Raw genomic sequence first — 22,440 nt, 5'->3', positions numbered from 1 at the left:
GCGGTGTATCAAAGAGGTATCTGCCAAACTGCCAGTTACCATGGTGATGAGTTACCAGGATGCAGAGACTTGGTGGGGGGAAGTGTGTTGGCGAGGTGGGGCAGGAACATGGCGTTGGGGCAGTCGGAAAAGTAGGCGAAACAATCCCACGTCCTGCCACTCTGTTTCAGCTTGGCTCGTCTGAGGCTGAGTTTTGGAGGGGATGAACAACGAAGGGGTGAGGACAAGACAAAGAGGAACACGGTGAGGATAGATGGTTGGATTGGATGCATCCTCGGGTTCTTCAGTATTTGGCGTGAAATTAATTTCAGGGATAGTTTGCCTTGCCTCCCCACTTTATCTTAGATGTTTGCAGAGCCTATCTCCTTTCAAAAGCCTTTATAAAGTAGACAGGCTCTTGGGTGGGTCAGAAGGTCCAAATTCAGCTCAGGTCATGATCTCACGGTTCGTGAGTTCAAGCCCCACGTTGAGCTCTCTGCTCTCAGCACAGAGCCCGCTTGGGATCCTCTGTCTCCCTCTCTCTCTGCCCCTTCCTCGTTCGCATGCTTTCTTCCTCTCTCAAAAATAAATAAACATTAAAAAAAAAGCTTTCGTAGTGTATAAAATGTACAACTGACTTATAGCCTTTAAACAAATGGAACCTGTAGGTGAAATACAATTGTACGATGGCCTTCAACATTTATGGGGAAAGGAAGAGATTGAGATTGAAACACCTCGGCACTTTATTCTTTCATCAGACCAGACGCCTCCTGACGCCGTGGGAAATCACAGTGCTTTGGTATTTGGAGAGCGGTGAATGTAGAGGCATATCTGCAATTTTTATTTCTGGTGGGTCTTTCTTTAAGACAACTTTCCGATCTTCCCCATGACAAAGCCTTTCGCTGTGATTCAAAAACAGAGAGTCTTCGAAAGGGCCAGCGTGGATCCCACACACTTCTGCGTGCTAAGGGGGGAAAAATCTGCTATAATTCACACCAAACAGCACTTTATTAGATGAAGATGGAGATTCCCCGATAGTTTTTCTAACTAACCCCGCTAAGGAGGAAGGTCTGAGGGACAGAGCAACATAACATCCCCGCCTTTTTTTTTTTTTTAACGTTTATTTATTTTTGAGACAGAGAGAGACAGAGCATGAATGGGGGAGGGTCAGAGAGAGAGGGAGACACAGAATCCGAAACAGGCTCCAGGCTCTGAGCGGTCAGCACAGAGCCCGACGCAGGGCTTGAACTCACGGACCGCGAGATCGTGACCTGAGCTGAAGTCGGACACTTAACCGACTGAGCCACCCAGGCGCCCCCATCCCCGCCTTTTTTTTAAAGCATTCTCTCTGGCTGGTGTCTGGACCATCCACAAGAGCAGTGTGGACTGCTGACTACTTATGTACTTACTTACTGCTTATGACCGTGTACAAGTCATTTGCCCTGCTGTGAGACTCAATTTTCTCAAATATAAAATGGTCATTTTTTAAAATGTGTATTTATTTTTTTGAGAGAGTGCGAGTAGGGGAGAGGCAGAGAGAGAGGGAGACACAGAATCTGAAGCAGGCCCCAGGCTCTGAGCCATCCGTACAGAGTCCAACGTGGGGCTCGAACTCACAAACCGCGAGATCCCGACCTGAGCTGAAGTTGGACACCCAACTAACTGAGCCACCCAGGCGCCCCTAGGAATCCTAATTTGAAGTCTCCTATTATAGTCTGATTATTACAATAGATTCTATTCCCCTTCAAAGAAACAACTTATCTTTTCACAAGTGATCAGCTCATCTGAATTTGGAAAATGCTTTGAAAATACTGAATAGCAGCAGTGAATGGGCAGTGAGTCTTATCTGTAAATCTAGCCAAACTGTTCCTGTAGCTCTCAACCCACATATGCAGTACAGCTTTAAAAATGCATGCTCTGTACCACAGCTTTAATATTAATGACATACTTCATTAATATTAATTAGGTCCGGTTTTTCTCTTTTTAAATTTTCTTTAATGTTTATTAGTTTTTGAGAGACAGAGACAGACAGCGCTTGAGTGGGGAAGGGACAGAGACGGGGGGAGACACAGAATCGGAAGCAGGCTCCAGGCTCTGAGCCGTCTGCACAGTGAGATCAGGACCTGAGCTGAAGTCGGATGCTCAACCGACTGAGCCACCCAGGCGCCCCTAATTAAGTCCGTTCTTAACTGTGAGTTGGCATTATGTGGACAGAAAGGTAGACAGAGAGCTCTGAAATCTTTTGGAATATCGATTTTAAATTCATCTTTGGGTTATTTGAATAGATAATGCTATTTAACTCTTCCTTGCAAGTTCACATGAAAGTACATCAAATAGTTTTTGTCAGACAGGAGAATGGTGGTTGCCAGGAGGGAGGGGGAGTGGGGAGACACAAGTCAAAGGGCACAAACTTACCCTTATAAGAATAAGAAGGTCTGAAGATCTCATTTCAGCATGGTAACTGAATACTGTTAATAACACAGTACTGCATACTTGAAAGTTGCAGAGAGTGGATCTTATGTTCACCAGGAGAAAAAAAGAGTTAACTATGTGAGGTGATGAATGTGTTAATTATCTTGAGCCTGGTAATGATTCCACAGTGTGTATGTTTATTAAGTCATCACACTGTGCATTTAAAAAATGTGTATTTCTGTATTATTCCCTATAAAGCTGGAAAAAATAAATATGAATTTAAAAATAGCTTTTGTAGGGGTGCCTGGGTGGTTCCATTGGTTAAGTGTCTGACTCCTGATTTTGGCTCAGGTCATGATCTCAGGGTTTGTGAGTTTGAGTCCCTTGTTGGGCTCTGTGCAGACAGCGTGGAGCCTGCTTGGGATATTCTCTCTCTCTCTCTCTCTCTCTCTCTCTCTCTCCATCTCTGCCCCTCTCCCACTCTCTCTCAAAATAAATAAATAAGCTTAAAAAAATAGCTTTTGTATAGTTATAGATATGTCTATTCATAGATATATTAAATTATACTATAACTATGAATTTTTTATTATGAACATTTAGAGGAAAATACCTTCAGATTCATGTTCCTGAATTTCATATTTTCTTTCCAAGGCATAACATAACGTCTTGGGATCATCCCGTGCTTTACTGAAAATCGTGGCAAATGAACCCCAGCATTTGGAGCACACCTGGAGATTGGGAAGGCAGGAAGGAAGGATATCTTGTGAGTTAAATATAATTGTTTTAGCATTATTGCTGCATCCATGATGTGTGGATCCCCATAGCTTCAGGACACAGAGCTATGGCACTGTTTGAGGCTCATCTAATAATGAACCCACTAAATCTCCAAGTATCACCAAGAGCCAGAGTCCGGGCTGGATATCTGAGCCTCCAACTGCACGCTGTCCTTTACAATTTGCTCTCAGTTTTCATTTAACCTGATAGTAAGGGAAAAGGCAGCAGACTCCATGATTTTCCCCAGGCCTACAAGAAGTCTCTGACCAGCCACAAAAACCAGCTTCTGAATTTAGTATCTGCTTTACACTCAGGTCAGACTTGCTTTCTCCCTGCATATACATTGTTTCCCTCTGGGACACAAAGTTTTCCATACAGATGCCAAAGGAAGCACAAAATGTCCTTATCTTTGTAGCTCTGGGATTGCAAACAAAACAAGGAATAAACCCCCCTCAATCCAGAACGCCCAGGTCCTCACTCGTTAGAAGGCTTATATGAACTCTCATCAGTGCAGCTGTTGGCAAGCTTAGGTAAGATAGGACACGTGTCCTTCCCCGAAGCCATCACCTCCAGGAGGGACAGAATTCTCATCTAGAACTTCACTAACGCAGTCATGTAATTATGATGACATTGCTGCCTCAGACATCACACTGTTTTGCTAACTTCATAGCAACCCACAGCAGTTACATCAGCAGTTGATTAAGAGTGTGGAGTTTTCAGGGGCGCCTGGGTGGTTCAGTCGGTTGAGCGTCCGGACTTTGGCTCAGGTCATGATCTCGCGGTCTGTGAGTTCGAGCCCCGCATCGGGCTCTGTGCTGACAGCTCAGAGCCTGGAGCCTGCTTCTGATTCTGTGTCTCCCCTCTCTCTGCTCCTCCCCCGCCCATGCTCTTTCTCTCTCTTTCAAAAATAAATAAAAACATTAAAAAAAAGTTAAAGAATTACATGTTTGACATTTCAAAAAAAAAAAAAAGAACGTGGAGTTTTCAGCCATTTTTAGTGATGTTATAGCTGCATGACTAAAACGTTCTCATCATGAACAATTTTTCAAAAATGAGGATGCTTCCGGACATAGTACAAATTTGACACAAGCATACTAGACGGCACTCTGGACTGTATCATTATTATTCACAAAGAAGCCCTCCATGTTCACATTCTTTATTTGCCCTTAGCTTATTTTCTTACTTATGCATAGTGGTTGTCATTTATGTTTGCTATCGACTGCTTACACACACACTTCATGAGTGGGAGTCAAATATGTTTCGATCCAAGCCAATTCAAGCCATTTTACCCCTGAAGATCTGAGATATATTGCAGAATATTGGAGATTATAAAAACTCATTTTATCACAGCGACTGTGTCTTAGAGGAATGACACTTAAATCGCCATGAGAGGTGGAGGGTTATTAGTAGGTGGAAGGTTATTAGGATCGATCCCATAGCCAGCAAGTAAGAAGTTAGGCTGAGTGGCACCTGGGTGGCTCAGTCAGTTAAAGCATCTGACTTCGGCTCAGCTCATAATCTCACACTTTGTGAGTTCGAGCCCGACATCGGGCTCTGTGCTGACAGTTCAGAGCCTGGAACCGGCTTCGGAGTCTGGGTCTCCCTCTCTCTCTGCCCCTCCCCTGCTCACGCTCTGTGTCTCTGTCTCAAAAATAAATAAATGTTAAAAAAAGATTAAAAAAAAAAAAAAAAGCCTGAGCATAAGAATTACGGCCAGTTTGGTGAGAGTATTAACTGAATATATACCTGGCAATAGTTTGGATAGACATTTCTTTCTTATTTATTTATTTAATTTGAGAAGGGGTGGGTGAAGGGACAGAGAGAATAGGAGAGAGAGAATCCCAAGCAGGCTCCACACTGTCAGCGCAGAACTGGACCTGGGGCTCGAACTCACAAACCATGAAATCACGACCTGAGCTGAAATGAAGAATCGGACTCTTAACCGACTGGGCCACCTAGGCACCCCTCTTCTTTCTTTTTCTTTTTTTTTTTTTTAAAGTAATCTCCTCACCAAACATGGGGCTCAAACTCACAACCCCAGGACCAAGAGTTGCATTCTCTACCAACTGAGCCAGCCAGAAGCTTCTGGATGGTTAGACATTTCTAGATTTGAATGGGCAGAAAGGTTCAGAGAAGAGTAATTTTAATAGGTAAAAATATAAAGAATCCTCAACGTTGAAGTGTTGGAGAGGACTCCAAACTCTGGCTTGTGCCCCAATAGGACCCTCACTCCATTCTGACCAGGTCACTTTGCTTCTGGAGCAGGTCTGGAAGCAGAAGACCTCGACGAATCCCCAAACCCTGCAGTTTCCAGAGGGCATACCGCCTTCCCCAGCAGGACGCTGGTGTTCACCGTCAGTGGTGTGAATCATCAGGCACAAATAAACAAAAGCAGACACAGAGGTGGAGAAATTCCTTCAGGAGAATCTGGCCGTGGATGTCCACCTCCACGGGGAGCTGATGGTGAGGACTCCAGGCAGCAACAACAGGTGACTGAGGTGACCGAGGAGCGGATGGGTAGATCCTCGACTTTGAGGTAGTGGCCATGATGCTATTTTACTTATTATTACTATTTTTTAAATGTTTATTATTGAGAGGGAGAGAATACACAAGCAGGGGAGGGGCAAAGAGAGGGGGAGACAGAAGTTCCGAAGCAGGCTCAGCGCGGTCAGCACAGAGCTCAACGCAGGGCTCAAATCCACAAACCGCGAGATCATGCCCTGAGCTGAAGACGCTGAACTGACCGAGCCACCCGGGGCCCAAGATGCTATTTTATTTATTTATTTTTTTAATGTGTATTTATTTTTGAGACAGAGAGACAGAGCATGAACAGGGGAGGGGCAGAGAGAGAGGGAGACACAGAATCCGAAGCAGGCTCCAGGCTCTGAGCTGTCAGCACAGAGCCCGACGTGGGGCTTGAACTCACGGACGATGAGATCATGACCTGAGCCGAAGGTGGACGCTCAACCGACTGAGCCACCCAGGCGCCTCCCAAGATGCTATTTTAAAGAGGAAGGATCACAGTAAGAGTCTTTTTCATACATGTACTCAGTCCTGGGGTGACCTGGACATGAAAAGAAGGCTTATGGGGCTGTTAGAGCCATCAGCCAACAGCAGTATCCCCATCTTGGGGCTTCTTTTTCCAGAGGCTGCTTTCGGTGGAGTTCACAGGGCTCCATGTGGTACCTTTGTTCCCTAACTTGAACTTGCCACCCATGATACTGAACCTGAATTGCATCTCTTTTGTGAGGTTAAGGCAGTTCTTTCACACTAATGAATAAACCCATCTGGGACACGTCAAAAATCCTGCTGAACATTTGGCATCAATTCCCTCAGCGTATGGCTGCAATGGGTATTTGGAGAATTCCAGGAAGTCACAGTTTCTATACAGAGGTACCGGTGAACACCAATTGATATCCTTCTCTGGGTCATTTCAGAAAGATTTTGCAGTGGGGCACCTGAGTGGCTCAGTCGGTTGAGCGTCCGACTTCAACTCAGGTCATGATCTCACTGTTGGTGAGTTCGAGCCCCGCATCGGACTCGCTGCTGTCACCCTGTCAGTGCAGAGCCTGCTTCTGATCCTGTCCCCCTCTCTCTGCCCCCTTACCCACTTGTGCTCTCCCCAAAATAAGTATTTTTTAAAAAGGAAAGATTTTGCAGAATCATTTTGACAGGTTTGTTCGTTTTTTTCGAACCTTCAGTACCTTGTGGCAGAAGTACAGGGTAAGAATCCAAGATGAAATAATAATATGGAATGGATTCCTAAAAAACTAAAGACCTCAACTGTTGGTTTGCATTTAACGTTAGGGTTTAATCCATACCAGAAGCCCGTACAGTTTCCAGATAGTAAGGTAACAACTGTTGGCGAAAATGAACCAGGATGGCCATTTAGTGAAGATGAACTAGACTGTAATTCTTCAACAAATGTAACTAGAAATATTAGCAGTATTTACATGAACGTGTGGCATATAAACTAGCACTTAACTGGATGTTATTTTTCCCAAAGTATGACACGTTTCTTATTATTTTTAATGTTTATTTATTTATTTTTGAGGCAGGGGTGAAGGGGCAGAGAGAGAGGGAGACAGGGAACCCCAAGAAGGCGCCGCACTGTCAGCACAGAGCCCGATGCAGGGCCTGAATTCCCGAACCGGGAGATCACGCCCTGAGCCGAAATGGAGTCCGACGCTCAAATGACTGAGCCACTCAGGTGCCCTATCCCAACGTAACATACCTTTAAGATCACCTCTCATAAAGAATCTCAGAAACAATATTCAGTTACGTATTTAAAATACTTTTCTTCCCTTGGTTATAGCAATTTTATGAAAGCATGTCTGAGGTTTCAAAAACAGTCACTTGAGGGGCACCTGGCTGAGAGGTGCCTGAGTCTCTTGAACTCACAACGCCGAGTTTGAGCCCCGTGCTGGGTATAGACACTACATAAATAAATAAATCTTAAAAAAAAAAAAAAAAAGTCACTGCACAAAATCTAGTTTTATTTTTGTGTTCGTCATGAATAAAAAGCAACCAATAATCATTTTCCTCTTCTTTTCCCACTTGTATCCTTAGATCCAACTTCAATGACTATGTATTCCAGGAACTAAAGAAAAACTTCAAGAACTATCTGTAAAGAAGAGTTTACAATTGCTTCTTACATATTTTTGCCTAATCTATTTTGTAGACTAAAGTCAACCCTTGGAACACCTTAACTACTTTTATTTCCTTCAATAAGAATGAGTAATTTGACACTTCAGGCAGATGTAACATTTTTAATACCCAATTTCCTTAACATAAGGTAAAGCAGTCTTAGGCAGGCAACCACCGGGAATTTTTTAAATGTACATGATAATTACACAGGTATGGATCACATTCAGTATTCAGTGTAAGATCGAGTTAATTTAAAGGAAGTCAAAAAAAAGTTAAGAATGAAGACTTCTTTGAAAAGCTTCTGATGTTAATTTACTTCCTGACAAATAAGTTTATACTGATGAGTATAAACCTATTTTGTCTCTGTCCTTAAAATTGCTTGAAAGTTCTCAGAACACAGAAAAACTAAATTTGAATGCATTTGTAACAGTTTAACAATTTATGTGCCTTATTAAGATCTTTTTACGGAATGTTTTGAAACCAATCATAATTCGCTACAAAGATAAATCAAAAAAAGAAAACAACTTTTTGAATGGCATGTTACAATGACCTGGACAAAAGTAATTATCAACTAGTAATAACTAACACATGCAACAGATTGAGAAATTAAATCTCTGCTATATACTTTTAAATATTTTGTCAGACATGAGAAATGGGTCTATCAATAACATTCATCTTCCCACAAATTCAACATTATTTTCAGCAAGAAAACAGTTCTTTCTGTCCAGATTTTTAGGTTTATCAGTGCAAAGTAAAATGAAGCAATCTCAGTAGAAATGGCTTATTACAAGGTTATTCTAGAAAGGCTTAATCCTCAAAATGTACTAAAAGATGTCCAAATCGTGAGAATGATCGACCTCGATGGCTTCCTCTGCATCCAACTTGGTCTCTCCGTGGCCTTCCTGCGGCTCATCAAGAGAGGCCAGGGCTTCGTTGGTGTCACTTGCGAAAGTTTCTCGTGATGTGTCATCATCTTCTTGAAAATTTAGATTTTTAATAGCTTGTTTCATCTTTTTCCCCAACACTTGTGTTCTTCTCTTCCTAGCAGCCTTTTTATTTTCATACTCCTTTTGATTTTCAATGTAGAAAATGTCCTACAATAAAGGAACAACCTTAAGCAAGAAGGACCGTTTATTAAATGTTTGGTACAAGGTGGACTCTTCGTGATCTCTATCTCTCACAAAAAACAAGGAAATATTATTAGACTCGTAAATGACGCACAGAGTCTAAGACAGTAGGGGAGTCCCCACTGCAGACAGAGGATGAAGCTGTAATTCCAACTCAACCCCATGTTCACTCCGGGGCCCACGCTTATTCAACCATAACATACCATCAGAGCTACAGGTTTCCTACGTGGGACGAGACAGCAGGAAAATCACGTCATTCAGGAGTTAAAGAAAATCTAATTTGTCACAAGAAAAACACAAGTCTTTGAAACAAAGTGTACTAACTTGGAAACTGTCATAATAACCATACGTGACTGCGCATGCTAAGAAACCAAGCAACACCTGAAATGTGTGACTAAGTATGATCACGTAACCTACACAATGGAAAAAATCCATTCCTTAAAAAATGTCACTGTAATTAACGTGGGCACATAAATCTGTCAAAAACTTAGACCACAAGGCATAAACACAATACAGTCAGCACTAGGATATATTCCAGGAAGTTACAGAAAAGGGATTTTATAACACAAAAATACGAGATTGTTAGTCCAGGGCCCTCCACCTTGGCAACCGCTGTGGCAGTCTGCCACGCGCACTGCAAGGTGTTCCGCAGCATGCCTGGCCTCTACCCTCTAGCATATATCCACCCATCCCCAAACTGTGACAACCAAACACTTCTCCAGGCATTGCCAAACGTCCTCACCTCCTCCAAGAGGCAAAACTGCCAGCAGATGAGAGCTGAAGTGGAAAATGCGTTTTATTAAACTATTACATGGAAAAACGTTAAAATAGCCTCTGGGAACCTTGATACAGGTGGAGAAGTGTAGATTCAGAGGGTACAAAAGAAAGAAAAGTAGGTCAGGGATCTGAAGAGAAGGCCAAAAATGACTGCTAAGACAGAGCAGGTTCAAAGGTTTAAAACAGAAGGTAGGATGGGCACCCTATTATCTTCTAGGAAGGGATTATTAAAAGCTGTAACCAAGTCAGTCTCTATTATGTTCTTAAAGTGCACAAATCACAAATCCCTCCTTGTTTATAAAAACCACTGTGGAAGACGGTGAAATAAAGGGGACCCTCTCCAAAAATTTATGCTAAGTAGTTACAAGCAGCACACAGAATTAGCAGAGGAAGGAGTAAGGAACTCTTAAGGAGACAAGGGAAAGCTTCAGAAGATGAGCGCTTTGGTGGACAGGAGGACTAAAAGTATTTGCTAGAGAAAGGACAAGGGATTGGAGGTGGAGAAGGAGGGTACGCGTGTTAAGAAGTGGAGGAAGGACACAAGAAAGTGACGAGAGGAAAATGAGGCTGGCAACCATTTACTGAACAGGCACATTTACATGCCAGGCATGGTGCTAAGAACTGTTCATTCTCACCAGAAGCTCATGGAGTGGGTATTATCCTTTTCTGACAAGGAAAGGGAGAGTGCCCGCATCGGCAGCACATACATTAAAATCCGATGAGGAAAGTGAGGCACAAGACTGCAGAGCCAACAGGTGAAGGTATAAACAGTTAGCTCATCTAGTAGCTCTCCAAATTCACATTCTTAAAACCGACTGCGTTGCCTTCACAGAAGAGTGACAATTCACAATCTTTTAAAGAGTCTACTTAACCTTCAAGCGGAGAGAGAAAAAGAAGCTGCAAGGAGAAGCATTTCCATTTCATGGGAAAGCACATCTGAGCATGTTGATAACAACAATTGTAAGTAGTACAATGCTTGGCAACACTCAGTAAAATTATAAAGTTGCCCTTTTCACTCCAAATATATCAAGACTTTTTAAAAGGAACTGCATTCCATGGGTTATGAATGTGATAGAACAAACTGGGAAACGGCCCAAAGAAATGTTGTAACCTGTTGTTAGTGTTGTTATGACAAATGCAAACAAGAGATAATCTGAGGGCAGTCTTTTCCTACGTATATATAATTAATTTTACAAGTTAAGAACCTCAACTGTATGCTATTTGCAGAGGGGGACCATTACAGCCAAACTTTTAAAAAATATAGCAGCTAAGGGGTGCCCGGGTGGCTCAGTCAGTTAAGCGTCTCGACTCCTGATTTTGGCTCAGGTCATGGTCGCATGGTTTGTGGGATCGAGCCCTGCAATGGGCTCTGTGCTCACAGCACAGAGCTTGCTTGGGATTCTCTCTCCCCCTCTGTCTCTGTCCCTCCCCTGCTCATTTACATGTGCACATGCTCTCGGTCTCAAAATAAATAAATAGACATTTAAAAAAAAAAGTGTGTGTGTGTGCGCGCATGTATATATATATATATATATATAGCAAATTAATTTATTTTTAACTACTCGTTCTTTTTTTTCTCTCAAACTTTATACTTTCCAAAACAAAACTTAATTACAAACCAAAACAAAATGGTACGTCACATACCAAAACACAAACTTTAAAAAGGCAAAAAGACCCACTCAATTCAGCTCCCGCTTCCTTCCAAATTCTACAGACTGAATGTTAGCATTATAGTGATCAAAGAACAATTATAACATTATCATTTGATGACACTTAAAATGACCTATGATGAAATACTATTTGCTTTAGGTTTTTTCCTCTAATAACAAAACTACTCAAGCCATGCACCATGCATAAAATTTGGAAAAACAAAGGAAAACCTTAAAAGCCAAAACATTTAAAACCCCCTAAAGTAGACCAAATCATTGGTAACTTTTTGCTATTTTACATATCAACTAATTGTCCCATGCCTCTTTTTCATTATAAATTTGTACTTTGCCTTTCAAAAAACTCGAATAATACTGCATTTTTCTCCTTTTCTTAAAAATGCTGTGAAAAGGGGTGCTTTGGGGGGACTCAGCTGGTTGGGCGTCCAACTTCGGCTCAGGTCATGATCTTGCCATTCTTGGGTTTGAGCCCTGTGTGGGGCTCTGTGCTGACAGCCCGGGACCTGGAGCCTGCTTCCGATTCTGTGTCTCCCTCTCTCTCTCTGCCCCTCCCCGATGCATGCTCTTTCTCTCCCTCTCAAAAAATAAACTAAATGTCGGAAAAAAAATTTTTTTTAATGCTTCACAAAAATAGAGGCTAAACGGCAGTCCTTTTAAAAATGTCCCTCTTTTTTCTTCTGGCTGGCTTAGAAGAACATGCAACTCTTGATCTCAGGGTTGTGAGTTCGAGCCCCACAGTGGGTGCAGAGATTACTTAAAATAAATAAACTTCAAAAAATGTCCCTCCTGGTCAACATTCTTTAATTATTAGGTATTCCAAATGTTTCTACGTTTGCTGTTACAACGCAATGTTTCTGGTAGTTTAACATAACCTACTAACATTAAAATCTCTTTCTCCACAATGAGTTAGAACTGAATTTCAAAGACATGTGATTCAGTGAAAAAAACCTGTTTCAAGTCAGTATTCTGTGCAATCCCAGGCTAATCATTTTTATTACTCGTCCTGTGCATAACACAGGCACATCTACTTTGACAGAATGGGGTGCAGATTAAATCCTATAAATAAGTGGCCCAGTGCTGCAGACATGGTGAATAAATGTTATTTTCTTCTCTTCTGCTTGTGGAAACTGTCTGTCCAAAGTTTGGTTACCTAGAAGAATCTTCTCCAGATACCACTTTCTTTAATCCTTTCAGAGCTCTATTCAATAGGCAGGGCACTTATTACAGTCCCCACTTCATAGATGACAAAATTAAGGCTGAGAGAAAGTAAGTGCTCTGTTTGTATTCATGTAATCACTAAATGGCAAAATTAAGATTAAAACCCAGATTTTGAATGTTAGAGAATTCTTTTTATCTCACCTTGCTATTTCTCTGTAAACAGGGACATTCTGCTATGAAACAATGTTTAATGTTCCTCAGAAGAATGCTCCTTCTCAGTGCACACCTTTTGTCAGGGATTACAGTGTGGAGGAGGGAAAACGCAAGCAGTTAAGCCCCCCGCTCTACTACTCAGTAGGCGTGTTCCTCAGGAAAATGACATTGTTACAAATCTACCAGTCATTGTTTCAGGAGGAAAAAAGGCAGTATGGACAAGAGATTTCAAATGTGCGGTACCAGTAACATTTCCTGTAGCAATTTCAATAGCAGATTTTAAAAAAATGACTGGAAGTGGACAGCCAGAAAAGTGGGGAAACAAACTAACATTGAGGGGCGCCTGGGTGGCTCAGTTGGTTAAGCGACTGACAAGATCTTGATCTCGGATCAGGACATGATCTCACGGTTCCTTGGGATCGAGTCCCAAGTCTGGCTCTGTGCTGACGGTGCGTTAGCTCAAGAGAAGTGGCTTTTATTTACCTGTCATCATTAGCATTATAAACGGCTAAACCACAATGTTGTGACATGTGCTATCCAGTTATAATGAAGAGAACACAAAGCTGATCCAATACACCATCTGTGTCCCATGTCCATCACCTCTTTCCTATGCAAGAAGCAAGTTCTTAATCTTGATTGTATCTGCTAAATGTAATCACGTTCCTTAATTAACAAATTAAAAGATAAACGCTGAGCCATGAAAAACTCACACTGCAGAAGAATGCCCAGAGGACATTCTAGTAACGTACAAATGATGAATAGTGAAGAGGCTAGCTTTTGTTCATAAGAACTAATGGAGACAGAGGAATGAAATGAAACAAATTCACAAGGAGTCAATGACCACAATGTGGTACATTCTATTAGACAACCATCTCAGACTCTTCAAAATGTCTAAATCATGAAAGAAAATGTGGAGTTAAAGAGAGCGAAAGAGATACAATAAATGAAATGTGAAAATCAAGATGGGATCCGAGTTTGAGGGAGGGGAAAAAAGGTAGAAAATACATTCTGGGGACAATTCAGGAAATTGGAATACGATCAATACCTGATAACTAAGAAATTGTTTTTCTTTCTCTTAGGTGATACAATGTAAGACAGTGTCCTTATTATTAACAGTTGCTTCCTACAATAATTAGGGCTGAGTGTCATGATGTTTGTTACTTTTTTCCAACTGGTACAGAAGAACAACTGTAAAGTAAGAATCTCAAAATATTAACAACCCCGAATCTTAAGTGCAGGAAATTCATCCCGTTATTGTTTCATCTATTCTCCATGTTTGAAATCTTTCATTAATAAAAGGCTGTAGGAGGCTAGAAAAAATAATCACATGCTAAACGACCAGGAAAATGGCCATAAAGGAAACTGTGACGCTGCTCAGCAAGGGAAGAAAACGAAGAGGAAGAGTTTGTAAAGGCACATGTTTTACTTGAAATGAGACAATGACAAAATTGGTCAGTTTAAGGCAAAACAGGTGATGGGAATTAAAAGAAGCTGAGGAGAAGTCAAATTATGATGGGTCTTAAAAGTCAAGGGCACTATAGTTTTTATTTACCTTAATTTGTTCCTCGCTGATACTAGGAGTATTTTTCAGGAGATTCAGGAAGACCCCACCTGGTGTTCTTCTTCGACTACCATTCTACAAAAAGAAGCAGAAATATGATACTGTATACACTCTTTCCACGAATGGCCAAAGGGTCTTTTAAACAGACAGGTACCAGGGTGCCTGGGTAGCTCAGTCAGTCAGGTGTCCAACTCTTGATTTCAGCTCAGGTCATGATCTCACGGTTCGTGAATTCAAGCCCGTGTCTGTGCTATCAGCAGCGCCCAGAGCCTGCTTCAGATTCTGTGTCTCTCCTCTCTCTCTACCCCTCCCATGCTCACGCTCTATCTCTATTAGTAATAAATAAATGCAGGGGCGCCTGGGTGGCTTGGTCGGTTAAGCGTCCGACTTCGGCTCAGGTCATGATCTCACGGTTCGTGAGTTCGAGCCCCGCATCGGGCTCTGTGCTTGCTGACAGCTCAGAGCCTGGAGCCTGTTTCAGATTCTGTGTCTCCCTCTCTCTCTGCCCCTCCCCTGCTCATGCTCTGTCTCTCTCTGTCTCAAAAATAAATAAACGTTAAAAAAAAAAATTAAAAAAAAATAATAAATAAATGCTTAAAAAATTTTTTTTAAATAAAATATTAATGAATCTATAACTTTGTGTTCAACTATTAGCAGTGACACAAAAAGGGGTGCCAATACATTCATGACTATTCTTTTTTAAGTTTATTTATCTATTTTGAGAGAGAAAAATAGAGCACAAGCAGGGGATCCCCAACAGGCTCCATGCTGCCAGCATAGAGCCCGATGTAGGGCTGGAACTTATCAACCTAGAAATCATGACCTGGGCTGAACCCAGGAGTCAGATGTTTACCAACTGAACGACCCAAGCGCTCTTCGTGACTATTATAACTTGTCTTGTTGTTAACTTCTATAATCTATGCTCACAGGCTATTTCCTTAGCCACTGCTATCTATTCTAATGGGTTTCTTTCCTATTTCTAAAGTATGATATTGACTCACTTTCACGTGATGTTACTTTTCAGATTCATGAAGAGCAAATAAGAAAGAAGCCATTCAGACTTCATCCTCTCCCAGTGTGAAAGCTGAATTAAACGTTATCTCCAAAACCATTATATAGGATAAACTGCCACTGCGTGTGATCTGGCCTAAGCAAAAATAGTGGTCTTTCTGCCATTCTCAGATGGTAGTGTTTCTCACTTCATACCTGTCAGAATGGCTAGTATCAAAAAGATAAGAAATAACAACTGCTGGTGACAATGCGGGGAAAGGGGAATTTTCGTACACTGTTGGTGGGAATGTAAATTGGTGCAGCCACTATAAAAACCAGCATGGAGGTCCCTCAAAAAATTAAAAATAGGAATACCATATCGGGGCACCTGGGTGGCTCAGTTAGTTGTCAGACTTTGGCTCAGGTCATGATCTCACCGTTCGTGGGTACGGTCCCCGGGCTGACAGCTCAGAGCCTGGAGCCTGCTTCAGATTCTGTGTCTCCTTTTCTCTCTGCCTCTCCCGTGCTCGCACTCTGTCTCTCTCAGTCTCTCAAAAATGAATAAACATTAAAGGGGCGCCTGGAGGGCTCAGTTGGTTGAGTGTCCAACTTCGGCTCAGGTCATGATCTCACGGTTCATGGGTTTGAGCCCTGCGTCGGGCTCTGTGCTGACAGTGCAGAGCCTGCTTGGGATTCTCTCTCTCCCTGTCTGTTTCTCCCCTACTTGTGCTCTCTCTCAAAATAAATAAACTTAAAAAAACATTAAAAAAAAAAATGTTAGCCCCTACTTTCAACAAACCCTGTAAGAGATGTGTTGTTGACCACTCACTAACAGGATACAATTTATGGATGGTTTTTGAAAGAAAAGTAATAAATGCAAAAACCAATGATACGGAATTTTTAAATTCAGTTTTTTAAAATCTGAAACACACAGCAATAAATTGGTAAGTAAGAGATCCAAGAATCAGAGATAAGTTTATTTTGTAAAATAATCACACGAAACACAATATAAAATGGAAACAACGAAGTAGTCTTACCATTATGAAAAGGCCGCCGTTTTGTTCAACTTCAGCTGTTTCCATCAGAAGTTCAATTGCCTTTTTGTTCCCAATTATCCTCACTACTCGTGCTATCAGATCTTTCTTTGGTTCCTGCAACCTGATAAGGAACAAACAGAGTAATATTAACTTCTTTATTTGTTGTATAAAGTTGAAGAAATCTACCTTAGTCTCCTGGGTTAGTGCCCAAGTAGGATCAAAATCCTATTCTGCTAACATCTGTGTTTTGAAATATTCAATATTTAACCTTAGAATCACTGATAGGGAAACGCTGCTACCTTGGGTCACCCAAGAAGACAGTAACCTCAAGGTTCCACCTCAAGTCTCATAACTCGCCTCATTTTGCCTTCATGGATTATGGTGGTTTCAAAATAAATGTGCCCATCCAGCAAAGGGAATGCAAACCTAAAAGCAAAAGAAGGTAAGTCCATTCTTTTCAAAACAATTAAAAAACATACACTATGCTTTCAATTATTATGCCTAAAAGTCCCAGAGATGTCTGGGAGCTTTAAAATGGATAGCACCTTCCTCTTAGTCTCTCTGCCTCGGAACAAAGGCTATAGCTAATATTTACTGACTTATTATGGGATGCACACAATACTAAAAATTTTGTAGGCGTTATCCCAGCTAATTGTGTCAACAACCTTATGAAACAGGTACTTATCCTCATCCTACTACTGAGAGGTAAAAAGAGAGGAAGCCTAAGTAACACTTCTAACGTCAGAGTCCATACTCCAGAGAGATAAAGGATTAATATGGGAGTTTTACCAGTTCTCTAACCAGACCTGGCTTCCTTGCTCCTTCTCAACAAGAGGCACTGTATTACTGTGGAAAGAGCACTAGACTAGGAACAAAGGGACTAAGGTTTAGTTCCGACTCTCTGACACAACTGTGACTTTGAGAAGTCATATGAACTACTGGGTCTCACAGTGTCCTGATCTGTAAAGTGATGTCTTTGGTTTATAAAAATCTCTAAATTCCTTTCCAACGCTCAAATTCCAAACTTTCTCTGCAGGTTAAAAATCCAGTACTAACCTTGACAGGCTTGCCTGGAAGGTAAATACTTGTTTTCCTACCACCAATATTACTCTTGAACCATATCTGTTTTCAAGTGACATTATTCATTAACGACTTAGAGCTAATAAAAAGCTAAACAAAATTTGAGCTTGTTAAAAAAATGAAATATCAATTTACTACACACCAAGAATTCTATTCTAGGTATTTACCCAACAGAAATTAAAATGTTTCCAAATATCTGTATGTCAAAGCTCATAGAGCATTATTCATAATAGCCAAGAATTGGAACAGCAATTCAATATGGATGTTTGTATATGTATATAAATTAAAAAAGTGTTGATTCCTGCTACAACATAGACAATCTCAAAAATATTGCATTAAGTGAAATAAATCCAGCACAAGAGAATACACACTGTACGATTCCAACAATATGAAATGTCCAGAAAATTCAAATTTATGCCAACAGAAAGTACACTGGCAGTTATTTGGGATAGGAACAAAGAATAGCTTTAAATGGGCATATGGTTATGATGGATCTTATTGGGGTGATGGAAATGTTTTAAAAGTGGTTTATGGTTATTGTTGTAAAACTGATAAATTTGCTAAAAAATCAATACCCAAAATGGGTGAATTTTATCATGTGTACAATATGCCTCAATAAAATTATAAAAGAAAGGTGATGAGTATTTGAAAACAGTAAAGAACAAGAGTGCCTGAGTGACTCAGTCAGTTAAGTGTTCAACTTCGGCTCAGGTCATGGTATTAAGGTTTGTGGGTTTGAGCCCCATGTTGGGCTCTGTACTGACAGCATGAGCCTGGAACCTGTGGGGTTCTGTGTCTCCCTCTCTCTCTGCCCCTCCCTTGCTCACTCTTTGTCTCTCAAAAAGGAATAAACATTACAAAAAACTAAAAAACAAAACAAAAACGCTAAGGAACAAAACAAAACCCCACAATTTGAAAACGTAAGCTTTTAAAAAGACAAGCACTAAATGGGAAGAGCTGCTAAAAGTTCCTAAAAGCTTGCAAAATTATTTTATCAGGCCTGTCCAAATTTAAGGAAACACAGATATAGTCCTATAACCAAGTAAGCCCAGAGTCCATCCTTCAAATTTAAAAATCTCAAAAGAGGGGCACCTTGGTGGCTCAGTCGGTTAAGCACTGAACTCTTGGTTTCAGCTCAGGTCACACTCTCACAGCTCCTGGAATGGAGCCTGGCATGGAGCAATGACAGCACGGAGCCTGCTTGGGATCCACCGTCTCCCTCTCTCTGCCCCTCCCCTGATCACTTACACACACACACACACACACGCGCGTGCACGCGCTCCCAAAATAAATAAAAAAAAATTTTTCAACCTTAAAAAGAACCATTCTTAATGTACCTAGATTCATTTCCAATAAACGGAAGATTGTTGGCCAAGCACTCATTTGTAGGCCAAATTTTAATGCTCACCTGAAAGAAATTTCATCAGCTACTTTCTCTTGGGAATCATCCTCTGTGATCTCATACCGGCCTTTATAGTTCATTTCTAGTCTGTCCCCTAGTCGGTCTCTGACAGGTCGTTTTCGTTTGAGATGACCTTGCCCGTTTTCCTCTTCCTTTGATTCCATTCTTTTGCCACCGTGCATATAGTCATCTAGCTCTTTGTCTAATTCTTTTGTATGTTCTTGAGATTCCCTCTTAAGTTTCTTCGCAAGCAAATAATTGTAAGTTTCGGACTGTCTGCTTTTGTCAATAGTACCCTCCATTCCCAAGATACCAAGTTCAGTGGCCACTGCATCTTGATTCTGTTCTTGTAGCACAGCACCCCATATGTTGTTAACCTTCTTTCCTCCAGGAACAGGTAGTTTCTGGCTGCTCTGGCCAAACTGAAAAGGCTCTGGCTTGGGAGGAGGATTAAAACATTTCTGTCGCTTGCGTTTCCAAAGGGAGCTATCATCATCGGAATCAGAGAAACTCTCCTCACTGGAATCCACACTTTTAACAGTCCGATAATGTGACACTGGTGCACAAGGCGTTGCAGTACCCTGGAAGGGCCTCACTATGCTGTCCCCACCTAGTGTCTTCTGCAAGTGAAAAGAAATGCAATCAATTTGCAGGAAACACATCAGCTGCACCCAGCACACCCCAGTTTTAAACAAGTTATTTTGGGATTCAGTGGGACCACCGTGAAGCAGAACAATCCTCAATGAATCTCTGAAACCGATCCAGTCCCTACTTTTCTAAAGTTCTACAAGGAATCTTCCCATTTTAAAACCACAAATTCTTATTTGTAAAGCTAATACAGCACTTAGTTCTAAGGCTTTTTTCTAAAAACTTACCAAAGCTCTTAATTGCCATCTTGGAAGATTTTCACTATTTTCAGTTATCGTCAGAATGTTCGAAAATGACATACGCCATAATTTTTAGTACCAGTTGTGAAAATTAATAAAAGGAAACCTCACTAAACTAGGGTCAGCAGGCTAGAAGAGGGAGTTCTCCTGCCCTATCATCAGGAAAAGACCATAACTTGCACCTAACACAGAAAGAAGCCTATACCTTACTAACCCAGCAAGCGGAAGCTTTTCTTGTAGCCTGGCAACAGCCCAGCCACTGAGAGACTGTCCCAACTCAACCAATGAAAAGCCACTATACTTTAAACTCCCAGCTTATTCCCTCCCAACTCTCCCCCCTCCCCTATAAAGGAGCACTCCTCTTCTTTATTCCCACTTGCCTACGGTTTTGCCCTAGCAACGCTTGGTCAGAGTTGTGATTCTCTGCTGTTTCAGAGTAAATCCCATTTTTGCTGGTAAAATAATTGACAAATTTTATTTTAGGGTGAACACAGTTATGACAGAATTTTTCTTTGTTTCAAAACACGCCTTCTTGCGCTTAGACAAATCAACTTCCTTTGTAGGGTTTTGTGACCATACTCTTTTGATATTGGATAGTAAACTCCTACACATAGGAAGCCCTGACTACTTCTAAAACTGCACAGTTCACGCTATTAAGCTTACCGAGTCATGGGTCAATCTATGTAAAACAACTTGGAAAAGACTGAAAACCAAAACTGAAACCTTTGTATCAATTTCCCAAGACATCATTCAAAAGGGAACAACTTTGCACTAAACACAAGTATGTGCTAGAAACGGCAGGCAGGAACGGGAGCCAGTTTTCCCTTGTTCAAGTAACTAAGGCATCTAAGATTCGGCAGGCATTGCTGTGCACTGTATGACTCACTAAATCCCTAACAAATACCCTATCAGCGGCGTATTCTTATCATTCCCATTACACAAATTGGGGCACGAGGCTAAATACCTTGGCACTGGTCACACAGTAGAGGCGCCAGTTTTCGAAGGCAGGCAGCCTAGCACAAAGCTCGCTCAAAGTGCTTGCTACTTAGCAGGCAATCAAAATACACTCCCATTTAAAAAACGGGGAGGTTCATACAAAACCGGGTGTCACATTATTGCACGGCGAAGCGGCGTCGGTTGGGACTATGGAAAACCAGGCCCCTGTGCATTCGATGAATTTCATTCCCGGTCCTCAGTCTCCTTACTTGCCCAAGGCGAAAAGGAGTGCCACAGGCTGTTTCTGGCCGCTGTCCCCAGCTCATACATTTTCGGCAACATCTGCCGGGCCGAGACAACCTACTCGCGCCGCGGCAGGCAAACTCCGCAAATTCGGGAAACCCAGAGCACCGCAGGGCAGGCGAAGCGACCGCCGCACGCCAGTCTCCAGGAGGCCGAAAGCCACGCGATCCCGCCTGGCAACGAAATGCCGCGCCAGGGTTCGGACGGCCCGCTGTCGCGTCCCCGCCCAGCGCCTCTCCCCGCCGCCAGGGCCCGCGTGCCGGGCCGGGGACGCCCGCCCGACGCTCAGCCACACCGCCGCGCGTCCCTTGTGCAGTCCGGGCTCCGCGCGCCCGCCCCTCACCCACACCGCCGCCCGTGCCTCCTCGCAGCCCGGGCTGCGCGCTCCCGGTGCCGAATTACCCGCCCGCCTTTCACACTCACCGGCACCTGCAGCGGCCTGTCGCTGGGTGCGACCGTCATGTCGGAATCCGAGTCCGAAAGCTGCCCATCTTCCATGTCGCCGGCGTCCTGCGCCATCTTCCCGCGGCGTGGCGCGGCGGGTCAGGAGAGCACTTCCGGCGGGGCGGCGGGAAGGTCCAGACGGCTGCGGCTGCTCGGGCGCCCCCGCGAGGGGCCGGCTCCCGTTTTGACCTTGCGCGCGGCCTACTCCGGATACCTGGGTCAACGCCGGCGGATATGCACAATCATTGCAAACTGCACCACTAGCGCCGCGCCGTGGAAAATCAATCTCCTGTTTCCCCAACAGTTTGGCACGTTTTCTCTCAAACTTTGTTTTCGTGCAAACATAAGGTTGTGCATGGAGAGCGGCCGTCGGGGATTCCTACCTTGGCCTCACATCCCTCACCAGGATGCTCCACGCAAGGCTTCTTGCTTCCATTTTTGCTCCTGCTCAATCCACTCTTCTCGTAGCTTCTTGGGGAGACTTTCAGACAGCGCGTGAGGTAGCTCTCCAAGCGCACTGGGCTCGGTGCACATTGTCCCTCAAGCATCCTTTGTTGTTCACGGTTCAAGGCAATTGCAGTTGCTGTGGCCTCTGCCTTGCGGACCCTTGACACTTCCATTCTTTGCGCAGGTTGTTCTCTTACATGGTTCAGTTTTCTGATTAAATGCTGCCTTCTCAGGGAGGCCACCTTCAAACACCTTAACTAAAACAAGATTCTCTATTCTCACTCTTGAACAAACGTTTGTTTTTCTTCACGACATCAATAGCCATGTGTATTTGTTTTCATTTTGTTTTCTTCTTGCCCCCCTGGAATGTCTGTTTTATTTACTGTTGTTTCTCTCCAGTGTTCAGTTCCCCAACTGGTGGGGCCGATCTAGACACTGGGTTTGAACCCACCAGCTGTGAGATCATGACCTCAACCCTTAAGTGGTCGCTGAGCAGACTGAGCCACTCCCCACGCTGAAGCATGCTACTCTCGATCTTGGCATTGTGAATTCCAACTTCATGTTGGGGGTAGATTGTACTTTTAAAAAAGCTTTACAAA

General features: G+C 42.6%; 2 protein-coding genes across 2 annotated transcripts; both read right to left on the bottom strand.

The window, feature by feature from the left end:
- Positions 1-542: 542 nt before the first annotated feature.
- On the bottom strand, positions 543-3,756 carry TEX43 (testis expressed 43). Its single transcript, XM_030317174.1, has 3 exons — positions 3,644-3,756; positions 3,002-3,119; positions 543-943 (listed from the first exon to the last, which is right to left on the bottom strand). The coding sequence occupies exons 1-3, from the start codon at positions 3,754-3,756 to the stop codon at positions 734-736; spliced, it is 441 nt and encodes a 146-aa protein (XP_030173034.1). The 3' UTR covers positions 543-733.
- Positions 3,757-7,644: 3,888 nt separating this feature from the next.
- PHAX (phosphorylated adaptor for RNA export) lies at positions 7,645-21,505 on the bottom strand. Its single transcript, XM_030317173.1, has 5 exons — positions 21,374-21,505; positions 18,831-19,444; positions 16,343-16,463; positions 14,307-14,390; positions 7,645-8,906 (listed from the first exon to the last, which is right to left on the bottom strand). Exons 1-5 carry the CDS (start codon positions 21,467-21,469, stop codon positions 8,637-8,639), a joined length of 1,185 nt encoding a protein of 394 aa, XP_030173033.1. The 5' UTR covers positions 21,470-21,505; the 3' UTR covers positions 7,645-8,636.
- Between the last annotated feature and the right edge of the window lie 935 nt (positions 21,506-22,440).

Source organism: Lynx canadensis, chromosome A1 (genome assembly GCF_007474595.2).
Source record: "Lynx canadensis isolate LIC74 chromosome A1, mLynCan4.pri.v2, whole genome shotgun sequence".
NCBI classification, from domain to species: domain Eukaryota; kingdom Metazoa; phylum Chordata; class Mammalia; order Carnivora; family Felidae; genus Lynx; species Lynx canadensis.
This window is presented reverse-complemented; position numbering and strand designations above follow the sequence as displayed.

Excerpts from the sequence above, each read along its gene's own strand:
- TEX43 (XM_030317174.1), bottom strand. The coding sequence starts at position 3,756 with ATGAGAATTCTGTCCCTCCTGGAGGTGATGGCTTCGGGGAAGGACACG. Across the intron at positions 3,120-3,643 it reads TCATATAAGCCTTCTAACGA|GTGTGCTCCAAATGCTGGGG; the intron begins GTGAGGACCTGG and ends CCCAATCTCCAG. Across the intron at positions 944-3,001 it reads TCAGGAACATGAATCTGAAG|CACGCAGAAGTGTGTGGGAT; the intron begins GTATTTTCCTCT and ends TTCCCCCCTTAG.
- PHAX (XM_030317173.1), bottom strand. The coding sequence starts at position 21,469 with ATGGCGCAGGACGCCGGCGACATGGAAGATGGGCAGCTTTCGGACTCG. Across the intron at positions 19,445-21,373 it reads ACAGGCCGCTGCAGGTGCCG|AAGACACTAGGTGGGGACAG; the intron begins GTGAGTGTGAAA and ends TTTCACTTGCAG. Across the intron at positions 14,391-16,342 it reads ACGGCGGCCTTTTCATAATG|AATGGTAGTCGAAGAAGAAC; the intron begins GTAAGACTACTT and ends TTCTTTTTGTAG.